At 40.3% G+C, this 24,626-nt stretch overlaps 1 protein-coding gene across 3 annotated transcripts in view; it reads right to left on the reverse strand.

The window, feature by feature from the left end:
* Positions 1-24,626, reverse strand: part of LOC134323869 (diacylglycerol kinase beta) — a 144,129-nt gene that overhangs the window by 17,271 nt on the left and 102,232 nt on the right. For all 3 annotated transcript variants that reach the window (XM_063005430.1, XM_063005431.1, XM_063005429.1), the window contains 3 exons: positions 23,160-23,224; positions 7,456-7,546; positions 5,655-5,856 (listed from right to left, as the gene is read on the reverse strand). In XM_063005430.1, the coding sequence (XP_062861500.1) occupies positions 5,655-5,856; positions 7,456-7,546; positions 23,160-23,224 (358 nt within the window). The remainder of the gene's footprint in view (positions 1-5,654; positions 5,857-7,455; positions 7,547-23,159; positions 23,225-24,626) is intronic.

The raw sequence follows: 24,626 nt of genomic DNA on the forward strand, positions 1-24,626 counted from the left end.
TCCTGGGTTCGATCCCCAGGTGGGGCTGTTCAGGTCCTTTCTGTGTGGAGTTAGCATGTTCTCCCTATGTCTGCGTGGGTTTCCTCCAGGAGCTCCGGTTTTCTCCCACAACCCAAAGATGTGCAATTAGGTTAATTGGAGATACAAAATTGTCCACGGCTGTGTTTGACATTAAACTTGTGAACTGATGAAGCTTGTGTAATGAGCAACTACTGTTTCTGTCATGAATGTAACCAAAGAGTGTAAAACATGATGTTAAAGTCCTAATAACTTAATAAATAAACATTAACCACTTTATACTTGTCAGAATGGTGGCTGGTGTAGATGCCTGGCTGGCTGACAGCACTACTGAGATTCAGGACTCATGCTATCTTTGTTATGGTGACACTATAATAGTGTCACTATTAATAGGGACACAAATGGCCCTATTCACATACAACCAACATCAATTCAATAGATCAGTTTACCATGTTATGATTTAAAATAACACAGAACTTATTAATGTGATAAATTACTTCTGTGGAAATACAACACGTATTACATTAACTATTGGTACTTGCTTTGTTCCCCTGCATCCTGTGTGGGCTCACACTGAATATGTGCTTATACTGCCTACATAAACTTCCCCCATTTCCAACTTAAGCATGCAGAACTGCAGCTCTTTATTCACTCACTTTCCTTAAACTCGTCTCCCTCTCGACCTCTGTTTCCCATGCCATTCTTAAACAAAGCTCCTCTCACAGACAAGACCTCCAAAATCAACTGTGAAGAAGCAGATCATGGGAAAGAGGCTTTTCAGGTCAAAAGCATCTTTAATCAATATGAACTGCAGAACGATGAGAGACACTCTGAAAGATGCAACCACTGTCAAGTGAAAGCGGGACTGTTGATTGGATGACACCAGCCGCTGTTAGCAGACTCAATTGAGTCACCATTTTCACAAAGCCAGTAGGACTGGGCGGTGAACTTCTATTTATGTCGAGCGGGAGAAAGAAAATAGAAGGAAACTGCTCTTTCTATATTTATGCCTCTGTATGTAAGAATGTGCAGTCTCACTGATGTTGGGCATAATTGTGTGCTGGGTCTCTTGTGGGAGCACAAGCCAGTGATTGCAGGAAAGTGTGTATAATCAAATGAATGTGTGTGTGTGTGTGTAAGAAGATGAAAAAATTTTAAAGGAAAAAAGTAGTACTCCCCTGTCTGACCCCGGTGAAGACAACTGGAGAACTCAATACTGGAGTAGTAAGATAACGCCTGCCTTTAATCCTGTTTACAAATACACATGCAGTTCCTACTGAAGAATTTGATGGATTACATTGGAGCACTAGGGTAAAAAAGGCAAATATGTCTTCACAACAACTTACTCATGTGACTTGCACTACATAGCCAATGTGGACTCACAAGCATGGCTTGATGGACATTTTTATTACAAAACTATGGCAATTTGTTTAGACTTGCTTCCCCCATTGTGGCTGTAATGTGGACTCAACTGTTGTAAATGTAAATAACAATGTTAACTTGTCAGGTAAGGCTTTGCAAAAGATTTTGGAGCATGTCTGTAAAAACGTATGTCTTTTTAGTCAAAGGTGCATCTGTAAGTTCAGTCACTGACAATGGATGAGTCCTGTTTGCAATCGACATTTTGATTATTTTCAAATGATTTTAATGGTTTTGATATCAGGGCTTCCAGCAGACCACTGGAGATTCTCGCCATCACTTGTCTGAGGCTTTACCAAGTGTTACTATAAAATAGGAAGCATACAAATTCATTAGATTTGTATAAACAATAGATTTGATAAACCTGTTAACAATGGGTCTGGCTAAAACACCTGAAATTATAATTCAGGAATGTCTACATAATCACGTCCACATACTATTCAGCCACTACATATTGTTAATATTGCTGAACTTAAAACCTACTGCTAGTCTGTATGACCTGACGTTGGGTAACAACATGATTAAACCATTGAGAACTCAGCAATGACTCTTAATTTGCTTCAGTTTCATATTTCGCCAAATTGGATCTCGTGAGTGCAAACACTTAAGCTTCGGGCGGCACGGTGGCTAAGTGGGTAGCACTGTCGCCTCACAGCAAGAAGGTCCCGGGTTCGATCCCTAGGTGGGGCGGTCCGGGTCCTTTCTGTGTGTAGTTTGCATGGTCTCCCTGTGTCCGAGTGGGTTTCCTCCCACAGTCCACAGACATGCAAGTGAGGTGAATTGGAGATATAAAATTGTCCATGACTGTGTTCGATATAACCTTGTGAATTAATGAACCTTGTGTAATGAGTAACTACCGTTCCTGTCATAAATGTAACCAAAGTGTAAAACATGACGTTAAAATCCTAATAAACAAACAAACAAACAAACACTTAAGCTTCCACCTGATTCGTTTAACTTTGCCTTTAACTGCTTGAGCAACTTGTTGGTTTACACTAATTTCATCTTTAAATGTGGTTTGCATTATCGGGAGCATAATACTTTACTGGATTGTTCTTTTGAGGTGCAGCACAGAGTTGGTTCTGTGTATAGAGAAGCACACTTTTCCACTGATTCTATTATGGAATGCACTCAAAACATAAATACATACATCAAACATTGTCAGCACACTACAGCACAGAAAAGTCTGTTACACTAACGTAATTGCCATATGATTACTAGAACCGATTCATATTGCGCCTCATATTTCATACGAATAAAAAACATTAAATCCCTAAACACAAACCTTAAATTTAAAATTTCACTGCAAATTGCACATTACACAAGAAACGGCTCATTTCACGGTCCGTGACGCGAAGGGCCTTAGTGATAGAATGAACTAAGGGACGCAAGTGCAGCGCTTGAATCCATCCTGTACTAGCAAAAGCACCAACACCAGCCTCCCTGCGATTGCTTCTCCCTGGAACTCCCACTCTCCTATACGCTACAGACTAAACTCCTATTAACCTGTTACTATGGAGATCTTCAGGCCCAGCTAATGAGCAGAGAAACAGTAGCAGAGGCATGACGACAGAAAATAATAATTAGCATGAGGAAGAATGAAGGAGCTGTAGGGTGGGAAAGATGTGTAAAGTAGATAGTGATAAATCACAATGATTTTATGAGAAGTAAGGACCATGTGAGAGCAGAGGGACAGAGGGGTCAGTTTCTTTTGAAACATAAACGGCTTAAAGGAAAACGAGGTCAGGATGTCATTCGTTCACAGCTGTCATCACCTGGCTATCAAACGGCACTTCAAAGAAAACTTAAACCTTCTGTGTCGTGCTCAATAAAACAGGACTTAAGTGAAGGACTATACAGATTGGTAAGAGCACTGGGCATAAATATTGAAAGAAAGATAATTAGAGGATTTCTTCAACTCAATGGAAACAAACTCATCATTCATTTTTCAAGTCATAATTATATTCGCTTTCAAACATACAAACTGAGGTTAAAATTCAACAAACACATACACATATATACACCAATCAACCATAACATTAAAACCTCACTCACTGTCCATTTTATCAGCTCCACTTACCATACAGAAGCACTTTGTAGTTCTACAATTACTGACTGTAATCCATCTGTTTCTCTGCATGCTTTGTTAGACCCTTTTATGCTATTCTTCAATGGTCAGGAACCCCACAGGACCACCAAAGAGCAGGTACTATTTAGGTGGTGGACTATTCTCAGTCCAGCAGGGACAGTGAGGTGTTTAAAAACTCCAGCAGCACTGCTGTGTGTTATCCACTCATACCAGCACAACACACACTAACACACCACCACCATGTCAGTGTCACTGCAGTGCTGAGAATGACCCACCACCCAAAAAAGGAGGAAAGGGGGCTAACAAAGCATGCAGAGAAACAGATGGACTGACTACAGTCAGTAATTGTAGAACTACAAAGTGCTTCTATATGGTAAGTGGAGCCGATTACATGGACAGTGAGTTTAGAAACAAGTAGGTGCATGTTTCTACTGTTATATATGAATTTATTCATTCATTCACTGTCGGTTTTACCAACGTTTTATCCTGCTCAGGGTTGCGGCATGTTTGATTCATTGGGAGAAAGGCAGGAAACACCCTGGACAAATCACCAGTCCATCACAGTGTGCACACATCCACACACACACACACACTCAGGGTAATTTTTAGTAGCTCCAATTAACCAGACTTCGATCCCCAGGCGAGGCGGTTTGGGTCCTTTCCGTGTGGAGTTTGCATGTTCTCCTCGTGTCTGCATCGGTTTCCTCCCACAGTCCAAAGGCATGCAGTCAGGTTTATTGGAGACACTGAATTGCCCTATAGGTGAATTGGTGTGTGTGTGTCTGCCCTGCGATGGACTGGCGCCCTGTCCAGGGTGTAACTGTGTGCCTTGCACCCAATGAAAAGCTGGAATACGCTCCAGCACCCCCCCGTGACCCTAACTGGATAAGCGGTTAAGACAGTAAGTGAGTGAGTGAGTGAGAGTGATTTATTACAGGGCATCATGGTGGCTCTGTGGGTAGCACTGTCGCCTTACAGCAAGAAGGTCCTTGGTTTGATCCCCAGGCTGGGCGGTCTGGGTCCTTTCTGTTTGGAGTTTGCATGTTCTCCCCGTGTCTGCGTGGGTTTCCTCCGGGAGCTCCGGTTTCCTCCCACAGTCCAAAGACATGCAGTCAGGTTTATTGGAGACACTTAATTGCCCTATAGGTGAATGGGTGTGTGTATGTGTGTTGTGTGTCTGCCCTGCGATGGACTGGCGCCCCGTCCAGGGTGTAACTGTGTGCCTTGCACCCACTGAAAAGCTGGAATACGCCCCCCCCCCCCCCCCCCCCCCGTGACCCTAATTGGATAAGCGCTTAAGAAAGTACGTGAGTGATTTATTACACCTGTTAAAACTGTTGTGATGAACATGAATTGAATAATTATAAGGAGTGTTCCAATACTTTTGTCCATGTATTGTATCATAAAAATAAAAAAGATTTCAATACAGATATCTTATAGGTATTTATTTAAGGACACCTGATTTTAAAGCAATTCTAAGAAGAAAGCTAATTAGCTGTAGATCTGATGGATTCAGAAGACTTCTGAGAACATGACGTAGTGGTTCATACCCTGACCTCATAAACTGATAATCCAGTGGAAACAGTGAATGATGATGCTGTAGGATGGAGATGGGATGCTGATGCTAGGAAAACCAGAATCTCATTTAAAATTGTGAGAAGCTGTGAGAGTGCTGCTTTCAGCTATCATCTGACCCAGATCCCTAAATGACAATTAACACTGCTAATAGCCCTGCACGCCCTCATTTAACCTACACCACTAATGAAACAAAATCCCAAAACACAGTGAGACTGAAGAGCAGCTGAGAGTTACTCATGAAATGTGTGGAAGAATGATTTCTTAGCATCGTTGAGTCAGAGCTGCTGCTAGCAATAATGCCCATTAAGCTGCTATGAATCGCTGCCCGCTCTGGGGAGACAACCACCACTTTTATACTCTAGTGGAAGTGGTTGAAAATCAGATTTCACTCTAATCACTTCACACAAATTACCGAAAACGCATCCCAACAGTGTAAATTGATAGTTTTAATACAGTAACTAGACTAAAGCTTCTCTAATGTGATGTAAACAGTCTCTGCTACATCACTGCAAAAACGCTGGAATGGTAACACCACCAAACTTGGACTTACCTTGCACACAGAATTTGAGCTCCTTGGCATCGGTAACAGTGCTGACGCACATTCTCTCTGGTAGTTTTTTGCTCATGCGGTTGTAGTTGCGTCTCTTTTTGGTCTCGCCCCACAGGTTGGAGCCACCGTGCATGCTGGGAATGTTAAGCACAGCGATGCCCTCCAGAGACGTGTTGCTGAGGTCTAGGATGATGCCGTCACACTGAAAAAAATACAGTCAATCCTTACATGTGATGTTCACCCCACATACCATACCATAAATGTTAAACACTGTGTTCTGGGACTGATGTTACGTGGTATGTATTAGATTGCATCCAGTACCAGAACCTTTGAGACACTAATGGTACACAAAGTTTAGTGTAAGTGTGTAAGTTTCTATTTAACTTATACCGTAGATTGCCTACCATAAAGACAACATGGCTAAAAGTGTGTAGGCATGCCTTCTAATTGGTGTTTTCAGCCATTTTTAAAACCCATTAGGGCTTAACTTTATGCCCTGCTAGAGCTGGTCCAGTCTATTATAGTAAAGTGAAAACATCCAGTAACAAAAACTGAGCTGCAAAGCAGTAGCTCAGACAATGGCAGCAGTAAATGTGAAAGAGCACAGCGTGTGAAAGATCATTTGCCTTTGGCTGGCACAATTACTAGTTCCTAAGAGCCTTTGGAAGCATCATCAGCACAAGATCTGTTTAGCAGAAGCTAAATGGATTTGTGGTCCCTGGTTAGTGGCACACCACTGTTGGCTGGAGTGATGTAAAACACACCAACATTGCATTCTTCATTAGTGAAAATGCAATCTTAGAAGTATTAAATCTTGCAACACCATGCAGCAGTCTTGGTAGATTAGCAAAATCAGTGGTACTGAATTGGCCAGGCTTCTAACCAGCAAAATTGAAAAAAAAAAAAGTGCTGCTGCAAATGTGACCTCTACTGGCTGGTCAAAGCCTGCATGAATGGTGGATAATTCACAGAGGGCAAAGCCTCACTCTCCATATGCTATACAGCTCTTTGTAACAGGTGAAAAGTAGTGGCTGGCGAATGCACAAGTGGGAGAGGGCTGTGCTAGTTTGCCTCTCTCCTCGGGTAAAGAGGGGTGGAGATGTTGCAAACTGGAACTGGGAATTGCTAGATTGGTTGAAAAGTGGAAAATGAGGCCATGTTTATAATTTAGGCCGGGTAATTCATCTCTACCAAAAAAACAACTGTAATCTGAAGACCTGAGTTTATAGCAACAATACGGGGAAGGCCTTTTCACACACTAAGAAATGATTTGTGAAAAATGGTATACTGAACTTTGACTGATCTACTGGGAAGCCTTGATCTCAGCCATAACAATATCTTTAGTATTAATTGGAACATTGACTGCCAGCCAGGCCATATCACCAACAGTTTGTGGAGGGGCTTTATATAAACGCCTAACACTTTAAATTAAATGCTGAACAAGCACATATAAGCACAAACTACTGCCCATGTAACGTACATTACAAATGAAACATTATATTTTTTATGATCTAGAGTATGATGTGTGGGTAAACCAGTGTTGTCTCAACACACTACAAAACAGAACCCACTAAAAGCAGCCTGTAGCCTTCTGTATCTGTATCAACAACCTATTAACGTCATGAATTACAGTTACTGTCTTTAGAAACACCCTGAATTTGGCACCAGGCCCAGTAAAAAGGCACTTTCTTTCAAGTTTCTGTCATCTAAGCTCATAAATTAATCCACTGTGCTTTACATTTGCCATTTAAAAGTCAAGATCCCTACATGCTTAATCATTTTCCATTAAAAATGGACTCACCTCTACTTCAACACTCTCATTCAGCTTCTTGCAGGTGGCCGAGATCGTCTCTGTGGTGCCGAATTCAAAATACCAGAGCTTATTTTTCATTCTGGGTTGGATAAAAGAAAGAAAACATTAGAGACATTGTTAATTTTTATGCATTTCTTGTGATTAATTTCATCATCTTTCAATCATATTGTTGTACAATTCCTTCTTTAAGTTAACATTAGCATATTTTATGTACATTAAGTGCAATGCTTTAAAAAGTGTGATCGTGTAATAACAGTAGGTGATGTAACTGGATGGGTCACACCGAAGCCCCGCTCCTGCAGGAATAGAAAAGAACCCAGGTGCAAGATGTTTTTCCAGTTCATCCCAAATATGTTCAGTGGATTTTACCGTCATGTTTTACACTTTGGTTACATTCATGACAGAAACGGAAGTTACTCCTTACACAAGATTCATCAGTTATCACAAGGTTATATCAAACACAGTCTTGGACAATTTTGTATCTCCAATTAATCTCATTTGCATGTCTTTGGACTGTGGAAGGAAACCGGAGCTCCAGGAGGAAACCCACATGGACACCGGGAAAACATGCAAACTCCACACAGAAAGGACCCTGACTGATTCATCTGGGAATTGAACCCAGGACCTTCTTGCTGTGAGGCGACAGTGCTACACATCGAGCCACTGTGCTGCCCTTGAACACTAGAGTTCTTCCCCAACAAACATTTCGAACCATGTCTTTATGGACCTCACACTGTGTATGGGGGGAATAATGTCGTTGAATCTTAATGATTAGGAGGGGTGTCCACATACCTGACTGCATTTTGTACATTAATTATATGTTGTGCTGTGTATTGTAGCTTTCATTTATTTCATCATTTAATTTATGTGTCATTTAATGGCTGTCATGAAATGTGGCACTTTTCTTTAAGAATTTGTGATTCCGTAAAATTAAGCACATTTTTCAGTGAATTTAGTAAGGCCCTAATTATCAGGTATTCCAAAAAAAGACCACAGTAACATCAGGTCAGTGCTTAAACCCAAGTGCTGTCCTCTCAATCACATGGATTAAAATGAAAACTATTTTCTGAATATGCAGCTGCTTTGTCACTGGAACAACAAACACATTGGTGTTGACACACCCGTATGGTAATGCTGGTATCACAACAAACAGGATGGAAAGAACACTGCCTTGGGATGTCAACAGATCAAACAGGTAACCCCCGCTGATCTGCAGCAAACAAAAAACCTCCCACTAATACGCAAGTTCATGCTCAATTCCAGCAGCTAAAGTGTCACAATGACTCCTCCTAACTCTTTCATGTTGTCGAGGCTGCTCATTTGTAATTCTGCTCCTGGGCTAAAACGGGACATTTAACAGAGCTTGCTGAACTGATTTAAATATGCCTAAATCTAATTAAAATTGCTCCTAACAAATACACTAACCAGCCATAACATTAAAACCACCTCCTTGTTTCTACACTCACTGTCCATTTTATCAGCTCCACTTACCATATAGAAGCATTTTGTAGTTCTACAATTACTGACTGTAGTCCATCTGTTTCTATACATATCTTTTTAACCTGCTTTCACCCTGTTCTTTAATGGTCAGGACCCCCACAGGACCACCACAGAGCAGGTATTATTTAGGTGGTGAATCATTCTCAGCACTGCAGTGACACTAACATGGTGGTGGTGTGTTAGTGTGTGTTGAGCTGGTATGAGTGGATCAGACACAGCAGTGCTGCTGGAGTTTTTAAATACCGTGTCCACTCACTGTCCACTCTATTAGACACTCCTACCTAGTTGGTCCACCTTGTAGACGTGAAGTCAGAGACAATCACTCATCTATTGCTGCTGTTTGAGTTGGTCACCTTCTAGACCTTCATCAGTGGTCCTAGGACGCTGCCCACGGGGCACTGTTGGCTGGATATATTTTTGGTTGGTGGAGTATTCTCAGTCCAGCAGTGACAGTGAGGTATTTAAAAACCCCAGCAGCGCTGCTGTGTCTGATCCACTCATATCAGCACAACACACACTAACACACCACCACCATGTCAGTGTCACTGCAGTGCTGAGAATGACCCACCACCCAAATAATACCTGCTCTGTAGTGGTCCTGACCATTGAAGAACAGCATGAAAGGGGGCTAACAAAGCATGCAGAGAAACAGATGGACTACAGTCAGTAATTGTAGAACTACAAAGTGCTTCTATATGGTAAGTGGAGCTGATAAAATGGACAGTGAGTGTAGAAACAAGGAGGTGGTTTTAATGTTATGGCTGATCAGTGTATATCATACCAAGAGAGCATTTTTTAGTTTTTCACATCCACGTCCCTGTATCTCGGGTATCCAATTACGATTTCTCCTGTCCCAGAGGACAGGACACGGTCGCCTCTGCCAAACTAGCTTTGAGCTCACCCCCACCACCCTGTGCCCTTCCTCTGGCCTACTTAAATATTGATGTGCTACATGGACAGCCCGGGCAGACAGGTGGGAGAGATCAAGAATGACACTGAACATGGCTTTAGTCCCAGAGAGAAACCAGAGCCGTGGACAGCAACCTGAGCATGCCACCCTATCATTGGCCCTAAGAGGCAGTCAGGAGGAAATAGCAGAATAGCAGAAAGAAGTGGAGGGAAAAGATTGGTACAGTTTGGTGCAGTGTGTGTGGGTGAAAGCATACCAGTGAGAGAAATAATTTTAGAAACCATCAGAACACTTAAAGGAACACAGTTCCACTGGGTGGGTTTAAATCTCCATCCACCGTGAAAAGTGTTGCATTTTCACTCTGCTAACAAAATAAGCAATTTACACTTATGGGTACCCATGAGAAGGTCCAGCACAGTGGAGCACAGCTGATAATAACGGTGCGCTCGTTTAATCAACGGGCTCTGATGCATCGGGAGGCTGACAGTGCAAATGATGGATTGCTTTCTCTGGTTATAAGATTTAAAGAGTACTTACATATAAACCTACATTTAACTGGGTCATGTAATATCCATAATTACCATAGAAACACTGTTGATGTCATACAGTAACATTTATTTATTAGGACTTTGGTTACATTCATGTAGTAACTGGTTACACAAGATTCATCAGTTCAAGTGTTTAATATCAAACACACTCATGGACAATTCTGTATCTCCAATTCACCTCACTTGCACGTCTTTGGACTGTAGGGGGAAACCAGATTTTCCGTAGGAAACCCACGCAGACATGGGGAGAATATGCAAACTCCACACAGAAAGGACCCGGAGCGCTCCACCTGGAGCAAACCCAGGACCTTCTTGCTGTGAGTCAATAGTGCTACCCACCGAGCCACCATGCCACCCTATACAGTCTGATTTGGCACAGTTTTACACCGGATGCCCTTCCTGACACAACCCTCCCTATTTATTCGGGCTTGGAACCGGCACTACAATGCACTGGTTTATGCATCCTAGCGGCTAGGTACCTATAGGACAATTCAGTCTTTCCAATTAGCCTGGCTGCATTTTTTTGGACTGTGGGAGGAAACCCACTCAGACACGTGGGGATCGAACCCAGGACCTTCTTGCTGTGAGGCGACAGTGCTACCCACTTAGCCACCGTGCCACCCATGCCACCCTATACAGTAAAATAATATAAGTGTTTTAGACACTCTCTGAAAAGCTGATTCTTAGAATTTCTCAGAACCCCGAGCTATAACACAAGTTTAAAAGTGAAACAGGAGAAACACAGCTGAACACAGGTACATGTAGAGCTTTCAGAGCGGCGTTATACTGCGGCAGTCACAAACACACATTGAGTTTAAGGGAAACGTTGAGTTTAAGGGTACAGATTTCTCGATGAAGGGCGTTGAGTTTCAAAGATTTTGAGTTTTGGGGACATCGAGTTACAAGGTACCACTGTAGTTTGTCCAACAAGCACATGGTCAGGTGTCCAAATACTTTTAGCCATACAGGGTATATTGTTGTAATACTCAATAAACATGCAGTTAGTAAATTGCTGCTTACATCCTTTATGAGGGTGACAGTGTTGATCGTGTTTTACTGAAAGGTTTAGCTCAGTCTTTTTCTCTGCACTCACCTCCTGGAGCTTTCTACCTTCACTACCTTTATTAAATTAAATGATAATAAGTATATTTGAGATCACAATTAGACGTGAGGCAGGCCATCTGACCTCATTAAAAACATTCCACTTATGAAGCCCAGTTTCTCAGAAAATGATATTTATAGAGAAAGGGTTTTCAGGTAGAAGTAATTCATGTAAAATGCAGGTTTTGCACTGGAAGGACCACTTTAATCAGAAGCAAGTGCATTTACAATCGAGATTACAAATATAAAAAACATTTAACAGACATTTGTGATGAAGCACTTTAGTGACTTACAGTTGTGAGCAAATAGAATCTTATGAGTTTAAGAGTCATGATTAATGGATCAACCATGGCAACTTGACAGTCGAGGATTTGAACTATTAACCTTTTAAATTCTAGACCATTACCTTAACCTCTAAGCTACCAAAGCTTAACTGTTGTTGAGACATTTGTTTCATGGCAGTCGTGGAATTTTAATGATTTCTCTTACTAAATTACTGGAAAATACTTCATGTTTCAAACAATTTATCATCAATTACAGAGGTACCTTGTAACTCAGCGTCTCCTAAACTCAAAATCTTTGTCAAGGAAATTTGTACCCTTAAACTCAACGTTTCCCTTAAACTCAACGTGTTCAGCTTTTTATTTTTATTTTTTTTAATTGATTTATTTAATTTCAAATTAACACTGAACAGTCACTTTGTTCAATGCTTCACTTGAGCGGTGCAGTAAAACGTCATCAAAGTGCACATATAAGACGAATCTGCATTTGTGTGCAATAACCATCAGAAACACTCTGAAAGCTTCACATGTATCTGTGTTCATCTGGATTTTCCTCACTGTTTCACTTTTAAACTTGAGTTACAGCTCAAGGTTCTTTTTTTTTGAGAGAGTCTAAAATGCTTATTGTTAAAAAAAAAGCTTAACGTGACTTAAAGTATTAAAATTATAACATAGAAACACTAAACTTGTTACTGCTCATAAGTTCTTTCCACTAATGAAATTCCTCACTCGTTTTAGTACAATAAGTCACGTTGAGCTTTGTGCAACAGTTATTTACTTTTTCCCCTCAATTTTTCCCCCTAATCTAGTCGTGTCAAATTACCCTGATTGCGTCCTCTATACTGCTTCGACCCTTCACCGCTGACTGAGGATGCCTCTCAACTGACATGCGCCCCCTCCGGCACGTACAGTCAGTACAGACTGCATTTTTCACCTGCACGAGTCGAGTTTATACACTTGACGGGCACTGTGTATGGAGGGCCACACCCCTATCAGCATTATTCCTCAGCCCTGTGCAGGCGCCATCAGTCAGCCAGCAGGGGCCGCAGTTGCACCAGTTATGAGGACCTATGATCCGACTTTTTTTTTTACCCTCTAACCCTGAACAACAGCCAATCGTTGTTTATACTGCCGCCCAGTCGGAAGGCAGAGCTGAGATTCGATACGATGTATTAAAAACCGCAACTCTGGTGCGCTAGCGTACTTTACCGCTGCGCCACCTGAGCGGCTAACTGTTTTCAATTGTATTTCAACAGTAATTCTACTTCACATAATCCTAAAATATATGCTAGTCCACAGGCCAATGGAGCGCATTAACAGGTTTCCCATACATCCTTATGGGAAAAAATACATTGAAACTCAATGCCTTTAAAACTCAACATCACTCCCAGAACCAATTGACGTTGAGTTTCAAGGTATCACCGTACTTATATTTAGCTTGGTTTCATGGTCTTATGATTTCTTGGTAGTGTTTATAATTGATAAATCTTGCGTCCGTATAAATAGGGCTAATTTTGATGGAACCCATTATCCCAAACCACAAACATTACAAGGGAAAGGTTGATACGGAGTGCTGATTGCATGTACCACAATGATTAGAAGTACTGTATGTTTGTATAAAAAAATGAAGTGTTCCAACACCCAAAACAAACATCTAATAATCTAATATAGCTTTTGGAATGATCTTCCTAACACTTAACTCTAACCAAAAATTTACCAAAAACATGTGGACTGTGAATAAAACTAAAGGTCATGCCAGAAATCCAACAAATTTGCTTAAACTCTCCCAATTTTGCCACAAAGAATTGGCAAACATCTAACCGCAGTGGTACAAGAAGCTTGTTAATGAGCTGAAATGGATCCACTGACCAGAAGATTTTTGGGTGGTGGACCTAACATAGTAGTCCTAATTTTGCCTGTTTGCTCATGATTTAGGTGTAACTATTACAAAAATGACCAAATGACCAACATTTCCAACTATATGACCTTATCAGAGCATCGGTCAGCAAGTGAACTTAAAGGTCAGTAGACCACAGTGACACACACTTAACACAGTGTTACCATTTCTAGATTGCTATCTCCCATAATTCCCCCAGGGAGCGATGACCTGTGGTGCTCTTTCACCCTGAATCACCATGGTGACCAACTACAATGCAGATTATTTCCTCTGTTACTGATCCTAATCTAGTTAGCTGATCTAGAGAGCTTTGGGTTAATGCATGAGTGGATGGGGGTGTTGGGGAGCCTGGAGGGTTTAGAATAGTCTTACATTTACATTTACATTTTCAGCATTTAGCAGACGCCTTTATCCAAAGCGACTTACAGTACAGTTACAGTATACAATCTGAGCAATTGAGGGTTAAGGGCCTTGCTCAAGGGCCCAACAGCAGCAACCTGGCAGTGGTGGGGTTTGAACCAGCGATCTTCTGATTACTAGTCCAGTACCCTAACCACTAGGCTAAGGTAGTCCGTAGTCTATAGTCTTGGCTGTTCAGGTTAGTAGCTGGGGAAGAGGGTAAGTTATGTGCATGGTCATGCTGATTATCATAACCATACATTCACATGAATGATTTGTAGTTTTTTAGCAAAATTACCACAAACGTTACAACACAGACAGAGACTGGTGTGTTTTAAAACCCTAGCTTACTATATCACTTATTCTTACACCTATCAGTCATAACATTAAAATCACCTCCTTGTTTCTACACTCACTGTCCATTTTATCAGCTTCACTTACCATATAGAAGCACTTTGTAGTTCTACAATTACTGACTGTAGTCCATCTGTTTCTCTACATGCCTTTTTAGCCTGATTTCACCCTGTTCTTTAATGGTCAGGACTCTCCCAGGACCACCACAGAGCAGATATTATTTGGGTGGTGGATCATTCTCATCACTGCAGTAACACTGACCATGGTGGTGGTGTGTTAGTGTGTGTTGTGCTGGTACGGGTATGAGTGGATAAGACTATGTTGGTCAGACTATGTTAAAACTGGGTGCAGCATTTGATTAGTCTGGGGTTCCCCATCTAGACTTAGTGGCCAATTGGGGTGACGTTGTTTATAGACTTAAAGTCAAAATAAACAAAATTCCAACAAGACATTTTTTCTCAGCAACAATTCTGTCTTCTGTGTATTATTTTTAATTATTAAATATTTTAGAAGTAGGCATTTTGCCTGACATTTTGGGTAAGTTTAATTAAAAGAAAAGTCATGTTTGTCTGTTTTAACATTGAAAAAGGTTGTGATGACACAAAAGAAAAATCACAGAAAAGATCATTTGTTTTGCTATCAACAAGAAAAATGTAGATCAGTTTGGACCAATGACATTTATGAGTTCTATTTAGAAAGACTGAGACTCTCTTATAATCCCTAGTTTTTTTAGTACCAATTTACAGAGCACCTACTTAATAGCAATACATTAGATCTCTTCTTTCTTGTTACAGACAGTAATGTTAATACCTGTAGTTTAGTGTGCTTTTATTCCCCTTAAACAATCGATCTGTCTTTTATATTGACAATGAGTAGTGGTACCAGGGTTAAAAAAAATGCAGTATCAATATGGATTTGACAAATTGGTCAGAATAAGTACTTTCGGAGGAGGGCAGAGGGAAACACGCCAAAAAACAAAGTTTAAAAAATAAGTATTGATATTGATATTACTCTCATGGTTTGGACTTGGTGCAGTTAGAAATGTTGCCATGACTTAACAGTTTAGCTTTGTCTAACCTCCAGATTAAAAAACACATGCTAGGCGCCCAGGTGGTGCAGCGGGATATTCCACCAGCACACCAGCGCCAAGATTCTGAACTCCTCTGTTAGAAACTCAGTGTTGCCACCGGTAGGCTCGGTGCCTCCCAACGGGCATAATTGGCAGTGACTGCAGCAGACACGTTTCTGCTAGGGTGGGATGACCGGACTATGTGGGTGGGGTCTTCAAATGCTGTGTAAAGACCCTGATTAGCAGATAGAGAGGCGCCTGTGCAGAGTGCATGGGTGAAAAAGGGTTCTGCTAAGGGCTGCATGTGGGTTGGAGGAGGCGTGAGCAGCAATATACACACCTCGACCGCAATCAGGGATCCCCCAGCAGCGGAAGACAAATTGACTACACTAAATTGGGAGAAAATAAGAGAAAATGCATAAATAAAATAGAAAAAAAAACGCATGCTGCATAAAAGCAACTCAACTCTACGAAATTCTATTTTGGCCTTTAATTAATATAATACTAATTCCTATAATTAGTAAAAAGCAAAACAATAAAACTTTGCTAAACTAGTCTAATGTATAACAGCAGAACATAGTTTTCTTTATAGTGAATTACAAAGTATTATATAAAATTTGGATCTGCAAACCCAAGAGCTTAATTTATAGAAGCTGATGTTTTTTTTTAACCGACGTAATTTTTTGTTCTTGCAAAATGTATTTGTATGCTTTGTCTGCTATATGGAACAGTTCATTGCACCAAATTCCATTGAATGTTTCTTGAGGATTTTGCTGACAAATGCTAATTGAATGACTGTCAGGTAAATCTTTGCCTTGAGCTGTAACTCGAGCCGCTCACCCAGCACATAAACCTTTGACCTTGCAGTTGCAGAGTTCATAGCAATGTGCCACTGCTTCACTTAGATCAACAGTCTTGCTGATAAAAATGAATTATGAGAAGATGATAATGGCGCGAGCCATATGTACACCCTGGTCAAAAGGCTATTTGCAGTAATGTAAAGTCAACACACTTTAATATGTAATCCTGAGTGAAAGTCACTGTAAACTGCACATTTAAGTGCTTGCAGCTTTACAGAAACATGCAAAGGCAGCTTGATGACTCAGGTCTGGTAGGGTTTTGGTATCCTGCGGGGTTTAACAGTCCCTTGCAGCGCGTATATGAGCGCTGAGCCGCAGGAGAGAGCAGCATGGTTCTGCCGGACTGTTCTTTTGGCAGGAGAACAGCAGAGGGGTATATTTATTCCTCCACACCACAGGTATAGAGCTGCAGGGAACGATACGTTCCAGAACACAGACACACCGGGTCTCTTCTGGACCCTGGCACATACACACACCCACACATTTACGCAGTCATAATACTTACACATTCATAATCAAGGCATTGCGCCCTGAACAAACACAAACATATGGCTTATGAAACCCAAGCTGGCATGACAGCCAAAGACTGGATTTAGGACCATATTAGGTCTTTTCCTCTTAGGTCACATGATTAGTCAGCAGTGGATATTTATTGCAACAATATGAAATCATTACTATGTCAAACATGTCATGCTGTTTTACTGTTGCTAACTGTATATCAGAATATGTGTTTACCTCACTTATCATTTACTCAGTACATGTACTGCCAAACTACTCTTGTCTCTAGTCTTGTCTCCCTTAATTACTTTAGATTACACTGATCAGCCATAACATTAAAACCACCTCCTTGTTTCTACACACACTGTTCATTTTATCAGCTCCACTTACCATATAGAAGCACTTTGTAGTTCTACAATTACTGTCTGTAGTCCATCTGTTTCTCTACATGCTTTGTTAGCCTCCTTTCATGCTGTTCTTGAATGGTCAGGACCCCCACAGGACCACGGCAGAGCAGGTATTATTTGGGTTGTGAATCATTCTCAGCACTGCAGTGACACTGACATGGTGGTGGTGTGTTAGTGTGTGTTGTGCTGGTATGAGTGGATAAGACACAGCAGCCCTGCTGGAGTTTTTAAACACCTCACTGTCACTGCTGGACTGAGAATAGTCCACCAACCAAAAATATCCAGCCAACAGCGCCACATGGGCAGCGTCCTGTGACCACTGATGAAGGTCTAGAAGATGACCAACTCAAACAGCAGCAATAGATGAGCGACTTTATATCTACAAGGTGGACCAACTAGGTAGGAGTGTCTAATAGAGTGTACAGTGAGTGGACACAGTATTTAAAAACTCCAGCAGCGCTGCTGTGTCTGATCCACTCATACCAGCACAACACACACTAACACACCACCACCATGTATGTCATTGTTACTGCAGTGCTGAGAATGATCCACCACCTAAATAATACCTGCTCTGTTGTGGTCCTGTGGTGGTCCTGACCATTGAATAACAGGGTAAAAGCAGGCTAAAACAGTATGTAGAGAAACAGATGGACTACAGTCAGTAATTATACAACTACAAAGTGCTTCTATATGGTAAGTGGAGCTGATAAAATGGACAGTGAGTGTAGAAACAAGGAGGTGGTTTTAATGTTATGGCTGATCGGTGTATAAGGATAGAGTATACAGAGGATTCGATGGCTAGTATTCTGTAATAGAATTTTATAACCATATTTATGGACAGTTTAGACGAGGAGTTTAGAGGAGGTTCTATTTACAAATTAAATGGTTAGTTCTTTCACTTTTTTAAAAAGAATTGCTCAATGTGAATTAAAGTTTTTTAACCAATGTGATATATTTTTGAAATATTTTGTTCCAGTGTTCTCTTTACAGGTTAAAAACCCTGTTTAGCTCTGGTTGGAACTCATTCGTAATGCAATACAGGCTACTTTGTGTTTTTTGCATCAAAGTCGAGGTAACCTGTCACTGCCCTAAACTGGACTCCACAGAAAACCACTGCATGAATCTGAGCCGCTCTACACCCATTAATCAGTGAGCCCCACCACTGCAAACACTGTATGACTGGCCCACAATGGTAGATTGGCTGAAACTGAAGCTGGACACACAGTTCAAGACTGATATATGTAGATAATCTTCATTCTCACTGACCTCTTATTTACCCTCTTGAACTTTCGGTTGTGGTTTAAAAAGAATAAAAAAATAAACTGTTCTCTTAGTATAGTCTGCACAAAGGAACGTACAGGCCAAATAACACACTAAGGGTATTAAACAACACATTTGGCTGTTTACTAAGCTTTAATACAGTGCGATGTTTTAGCACATTATTTACCCTCAACAGCATTTTTGGGGAACAAAAAAAAAACAATAAACAGGAAAAAATCTGTCATTTTTTCCACCTGCACTAGGCGAGTGCTAATGCGGATCAGCACTGTGTACAGAGAGACACACCCTGATCAATGCTCTTCCAAGGCTCCGTTCCCAGCCAGCAGAAATCGTAGTTGCATCAGTTACGAGGACTGGCTTAACTAACCCCACCCCTATATAAACAACATTTTAAAGGTGGAATGAACAATTGACCTCAAGGCCAATTTACTCTTTACTCTATGTTTTCAATCTAAAGCTACTTAAATAAAGATTTTATGTCCTTTTAACCTGTGTTAATGTATGACCTGTCTGCTTCTGTCAATAGGCATCTGTCCTTTTTATACAGTAAGAGTTTGATCCACTTCTCATATCAATAACTGACCACATTACTGACCACAACAAAATGTGTTAAAAATCAATACCTCACAAGTAATCATGCAACACTGCACTACTAACCCCAACCCTTTACTTTCACTCATTGTTTGTGAAAACTAAGCTTGATCTTTAAAACACTGTACAACTTAAATTCAAGTTTAATCTGTAACATTTAAGGAAAATGTAAGGCTTTTCAGTATTGACTATGTACCATACTTTCGAATAATAAAAAAAGCTTTTTAAGACTATAAAAGAGTGCTAGTTTCACAGGAAGAAACAAAGAAGCATGCTTCAATACCTTCCTCGAATGCTTAAGGTAATAGAAGTTTAAGTAATTCATGCATTCAGCAGACGCTTTTATCCAAAGCAACATACAGTTGAGATGGTACAGAATTAAGTTAATTAACTGAGAGTTAAGTGCTGTGCTTAAGGACCCAACAATGGCACTTTGGCAGATTTAATTTAAAAATGAAGTGGCTCTATTAAGATTCCAAAATAGGATCACGAGAATTGGCCAAAAAAGGAAACATGACTAACTAGCCAGCAATTTCATTCAATTGTGTTTAAATGTTAATAATGATTTTCGAGGAATGTGGGCTTTAGTGTTTCATGCTTTAGTCAGGGTGCATAATGGTTGTAATATATGGGACAGTAGTTATGTTTTAATAACACAGTAAGTACAGTTTTAAACCTGGACATACTTTATACCACATGACATGACAAATTTAGTCATTTGAGGTAATTCGAGTTAGAATTATAGCTTGCTTACTACACAACTCAATGTGACTCTAAACCAGGTCCTTGAGGTGAAAATCCTACAGTAGCATAATTCTCACTTATTAACCATTATGGACATAAAACCTGTCAAATTATAAAAACACAGACTAAGCACTTCCAGTGCGTAAAAAAGAAAACATGGTAGACTTTTTTGGTAAATGGCTATTTTTCTTCCGCTGCTGGGGGATTCCTGATTGAAGTCGAGGTGGGTATAGTGCTGCTCACGCCTCCTCCGACCCACGCGCAGCCCTCAGCGGAACCACATAGTCTGGTCATCACACCCTAGCAGAGACGTGAATCTCGGCGCTGGTGTGCTAGCGGAATATCCCGCTGCGCCACCTGGGTGCCAATGGCTAGCATCTTAAAAGACTGTGGTTGTTATTCTAATAATGTAATTCATGATTTTGAGTAATTTCTAAATGTGTATTTTGTATAAAAACTACAGCTCTGAAAGCTAAAACTCAAATATTATATTGAGAAAAAAAAGAAAAATGGCAATGTAATAATATATATTTGTAAAGTACAAATATATAGAATATATCCACTGTTGGGTCCATGACTAATACATGTAGCTGACCACTCACCACTCACCAGTGTTTGGCTGGTAAATGGAATGTCAACAGAGTCACCATTGTTATTGTAATCAAATACAATGAGTTTTTTTTTTTTTTTTTTTACTTTATGGAGCAATCTGACACCCCTTAATCCAAAACTTCCTCTGCATCCCCACAGGGAGGGTAGGGGAACAACTGGACAAACAACCTTCTTCTACTGTGACACAGTTCCATTATTATTGGCAACGTTGGTAGAGATAGAAAAAAATATTTAACATGTTTTTGTGGTTATTGGCAGTTATTTAACTCTTAATAAAAAATAATTATTAAAAAATTGTGCCTCTGTATTTAACACTTAGCCAACACAGCAGCACTGAAATGCTTTATGTGGTCTAAAGCAAGGATCTAAAGCAAGGAATCTAAAAAAAATAGATCATCCAGTGTGAACTGATCTGTTCATTTCACCCTACAGACTTGGTTAATGTAGACACTTGGGATCATTGTCCCAGTTTTAGGTTCTTGGCAGGGGCAGCAAGACTTTCATTTTAATTTTCTTGGTACTTTATGTCAGTAACATATCCTTACCATTATTTTTTTGGAGATTGTTATTTTTTCTTTTGTATGCCAAACCAAAGCATATTAAGGGTTATTATTCAGTTCCTAATGATTTAATTATGCTGTAACCCAACTTTAGGTCATACAGACTAGTGGGGTTGTTAGATGACGCACTCAGGGACCTGACACCATATTAAAACATGCTCGAAACGTTTTCCACTTCTATCTCACTTCTATGTCTGTGTTCATTATTCATTTTAATCAGTCCCACAAAAGCCCCACCAAAACCAAGAGAAACAATAAAAGAAACACAACAGACCGCGGGTTAAATGGCACTGTGAAAGGACAAGCCTGATCTCAGATATCTCACTATAATTTGGCTATCTGTGTCCATCGTTTATGAGTAATGAGGATCTGGATTTAACCGGCTAATTCAGTCAGTTTGTTTTTATTGAGCTCCCTGTGTGTGACTCATTAGGGTCTCATTAAGATGCTTCTGTGCTACCCGTCACTGCCTCTGTTAACCAACAAGGGCCTCTTTGAAAAGATGCTGTTTTTATGTAATTGGAATATTTAGTGTGATACAACAGAGCTTTGTTTAAAGGCCCTGCTATGCTATGTTACATCTTACTGCCATCTTAATATGTACATACACTGATCAGCCATAACATTAAAACCACCTCGTTTCTACACTGTCCATTTCATCAGCTCCACTTATCATATAGAAGCACTTTGTAGTTCTACAATTACTGACTGTAGTCCTTCTATTTCTCTACATACTGTTTTAGCCTGCTTTCACCCTGTTCTTCAATGGTCAGGACCCCCACAGGACCACCACAGAGCAGGTATTATTTAGGTGGTGGATCATTCTCAGCCCTGCAGTGACAATGACATGGTGGTGGTGTGTAACTGTGTGTTGTGCAGGTATGAGTAGGTCAGACACAGCAGTGCTGCTGGAGTTTTTAAATACTGTGTCCACTCACTGTCCACTCTATTAGACACTCCTACCGAGTTGGTCCACCTTGTAGATGTAAAGTCAGAGACGATCGCTCATCTAATTCCTACTCTGTAGTGGTCCTGGGAGAGTCCTGACCATTGAAGAACAGCATGAAAGGGGGCTAACAAAGCATGTAGAGAAACAGATGGACTACAGTCAGTAATTGTAGAACTACAAAGTGCTTCTTTATGGTAAGTGAAGCCGATAAAATGGGCAATGTGTGTAGAAATGGTTTAAATGTTATGGCTGATCGGTGTATATGCTGGGGTCAGAGTGCAGGGTCAGCCATTGTATGGCACCCCTGGAGCAGAGAGGGTTAAGGGCCTTGCTCAAGGGCCCAAAAGTGGCTGCATGGGAGAGCTGGGATTCGAACTCTCAACCTTTCAGTTGATAGCCCAAAGCTATACCCACTAGACTACCACTGTCCTTATAATAATTTATTATTATATGTCCTTTAAATAATTATTAAAAACTGCAAACATATCTATAATATTCTATAATTCAACTAAAAAGGGAGTGACTGATTTAATAAACCTTGGTGTCTTTTAAAGTCTTACTGTTGAATATAAAGGCTATAAAAAAGTAAAGTCAAATTATTGTGCAGATGTAATGATGTATTACTTTTGGAGGTTACTCATTTATTTTCCATGCTGTTTTATATGAGGAAACTGTACTGTACTGATTGTCAGTATCCAGCTAAGTTGTGCATGTGACTCAAAGCAATAGAACTGATTTCCACCTAGCAAAATTCACTTATTTGCATAAAGTCGAAAAAAAAAATACTCTTGGCCTATTAGAATGACTAAATACTGCCAGGAAAAATGAATGGGAGGCTATGCAAAAGATGCTTAAAACTTCTGCAATAGAAATGGACCACCAATAAATGAAACTTTATCACATAGCTCATACAGATGTGCCCGAGTCTTAGCAGTTCCATCACGAATACACAAAGAGCATGACTACACTACATTGTGTAGCATCACTGGAATAGATAAAATGTCTTTACTGTCCTCAGTAACACTGAAGACCTTTTTTAGTTCAGGATATTATCATATTTCAGCTGTTATACTGTAGTTATATATAATTATAGTGACTTTTTCAATAAAGTCTTGGAACTGCTGGACTTACCTGCTGTTGAACTTTTCAGGATGTTTCTCCCTCATTAAATGAAATCTGTGAGCTATCGATGCATCCTACAGAAAAAATCAAAAGGAAACAAACATTAGTGTACATGTTGCTGTAAGATATTTTGGGGTGTATAAACTTTAGTACTGTTCTAGGATGGGTGCACTGCTAAATAGTTGCTGACTAGGTTGCTTACTGCAGGGGTTTTCAACCTGTGGGGTGCGCGTACGTTCTGAGTTTCTCTCCTCACTCAGCTCTCCGTTTTTACTGTTATTAATGAATGCTGTGGTTTCGAATACACACCAGCTACTGGAACGCTTTGTGTGACTCGCTTTCCTGAAAGGTCAGAGGCTTAATTAAACTGCCTATTACCAAAAAGCGACAGCCAGGTCAGGCTTGTTCTGCTCGTAGAACTAAAAGTTAGCTCTCTTTAGTTTTCTGACTACTGACAGAAAGCGGAAATCAGGAAAGGTAACACTGCGTTGTTTCGGCCAAGCAAAGCCATCCGTTTCGATATTACAGATGCCGATAAGCAATCTGATCCACTCATACCAGCACAACACAAACTAACACACCACCATCATGTCATTGTCACTGCAGTGCTGAGAATGATCCACCACTTAAATAATACCTGCTCTGTGGTGGTCCTGACCATTCAAGAACAGGGTGAAAGCAGGTTAAAAAAGCATGAGGAAACAGATGGACTACATTCAGTAATTGTAGAACTACAAAGTGCTTCTATATGGTAAGTGGAGCTGGTAAAATGGACAGTGAGTATAGAAACAAGGAGGTGGTTTTAATGTGGCTGATCAGTGTATGATGTACACAGCATTAATTCTATTATTTTAGCTTGTCAAGAATTTTTGCAATGGTTTCTGTGTGAGGGTTGTCTTTGGGGGGGATGGGGGGCAAGTTCAAGTTCAGCACATGGAAGGGGGCGCATGTTCAAAAAGGTTGAAAACCCCTGGCTGACTGGGTCTAAATCTTGCATTATAGGCTAACTGTAACTCAATAGTACTGTAAATTATTAGACTTTGTATTTTGATTTAAAATAAAAATATTTTTTTAATAACTCAATAACTCAAATCTACATAAAAAATCATATAAAATTTTATTTTACATAAAAATAATTTCTAGTGAAAAGTTACTAACCTGTCCATATACACAGACCAGGCATAACATTATGAGCACTGACAGATGAAGTGAATAACACTGATTATCTCTTCATCACGGCACCTGTTAGTGGGTGGGATATATTAGGCAGCAAGTGAACATTTTATCCTCAAACTTGATGTGATAGAAGCAGGAAAAATGCACAAGTGTTAGGATTTGAGCGAGTTTGACAAGGGCCAAATTGTAATGGCTAGACGACTGGGTCAGAGGATCTCCAAAACTGCAGCTCTTGTGGGGTGTTCCCGGTCTGCAGTGGTCAGTATCTATCAAAAGTGGTCCAAGGAAGGAACAGTGGTA

This window comes from Trichomycterus rosablanca, chromosome 12 (genome assembly GCF_030014385.1).
Source record: "Trichomycterus rosablanca isolate fTriRos1 chromosome 12, fTriRos1.hap1, whole genome shotgun sequence".
NCBI classification, from domain to species: Eukaryota; Metazoa; Chordata; class Actinopteri; order Siluriformes; family Trichomycteridae; genus Trichomycterus; species Trichomycterus rosablanca.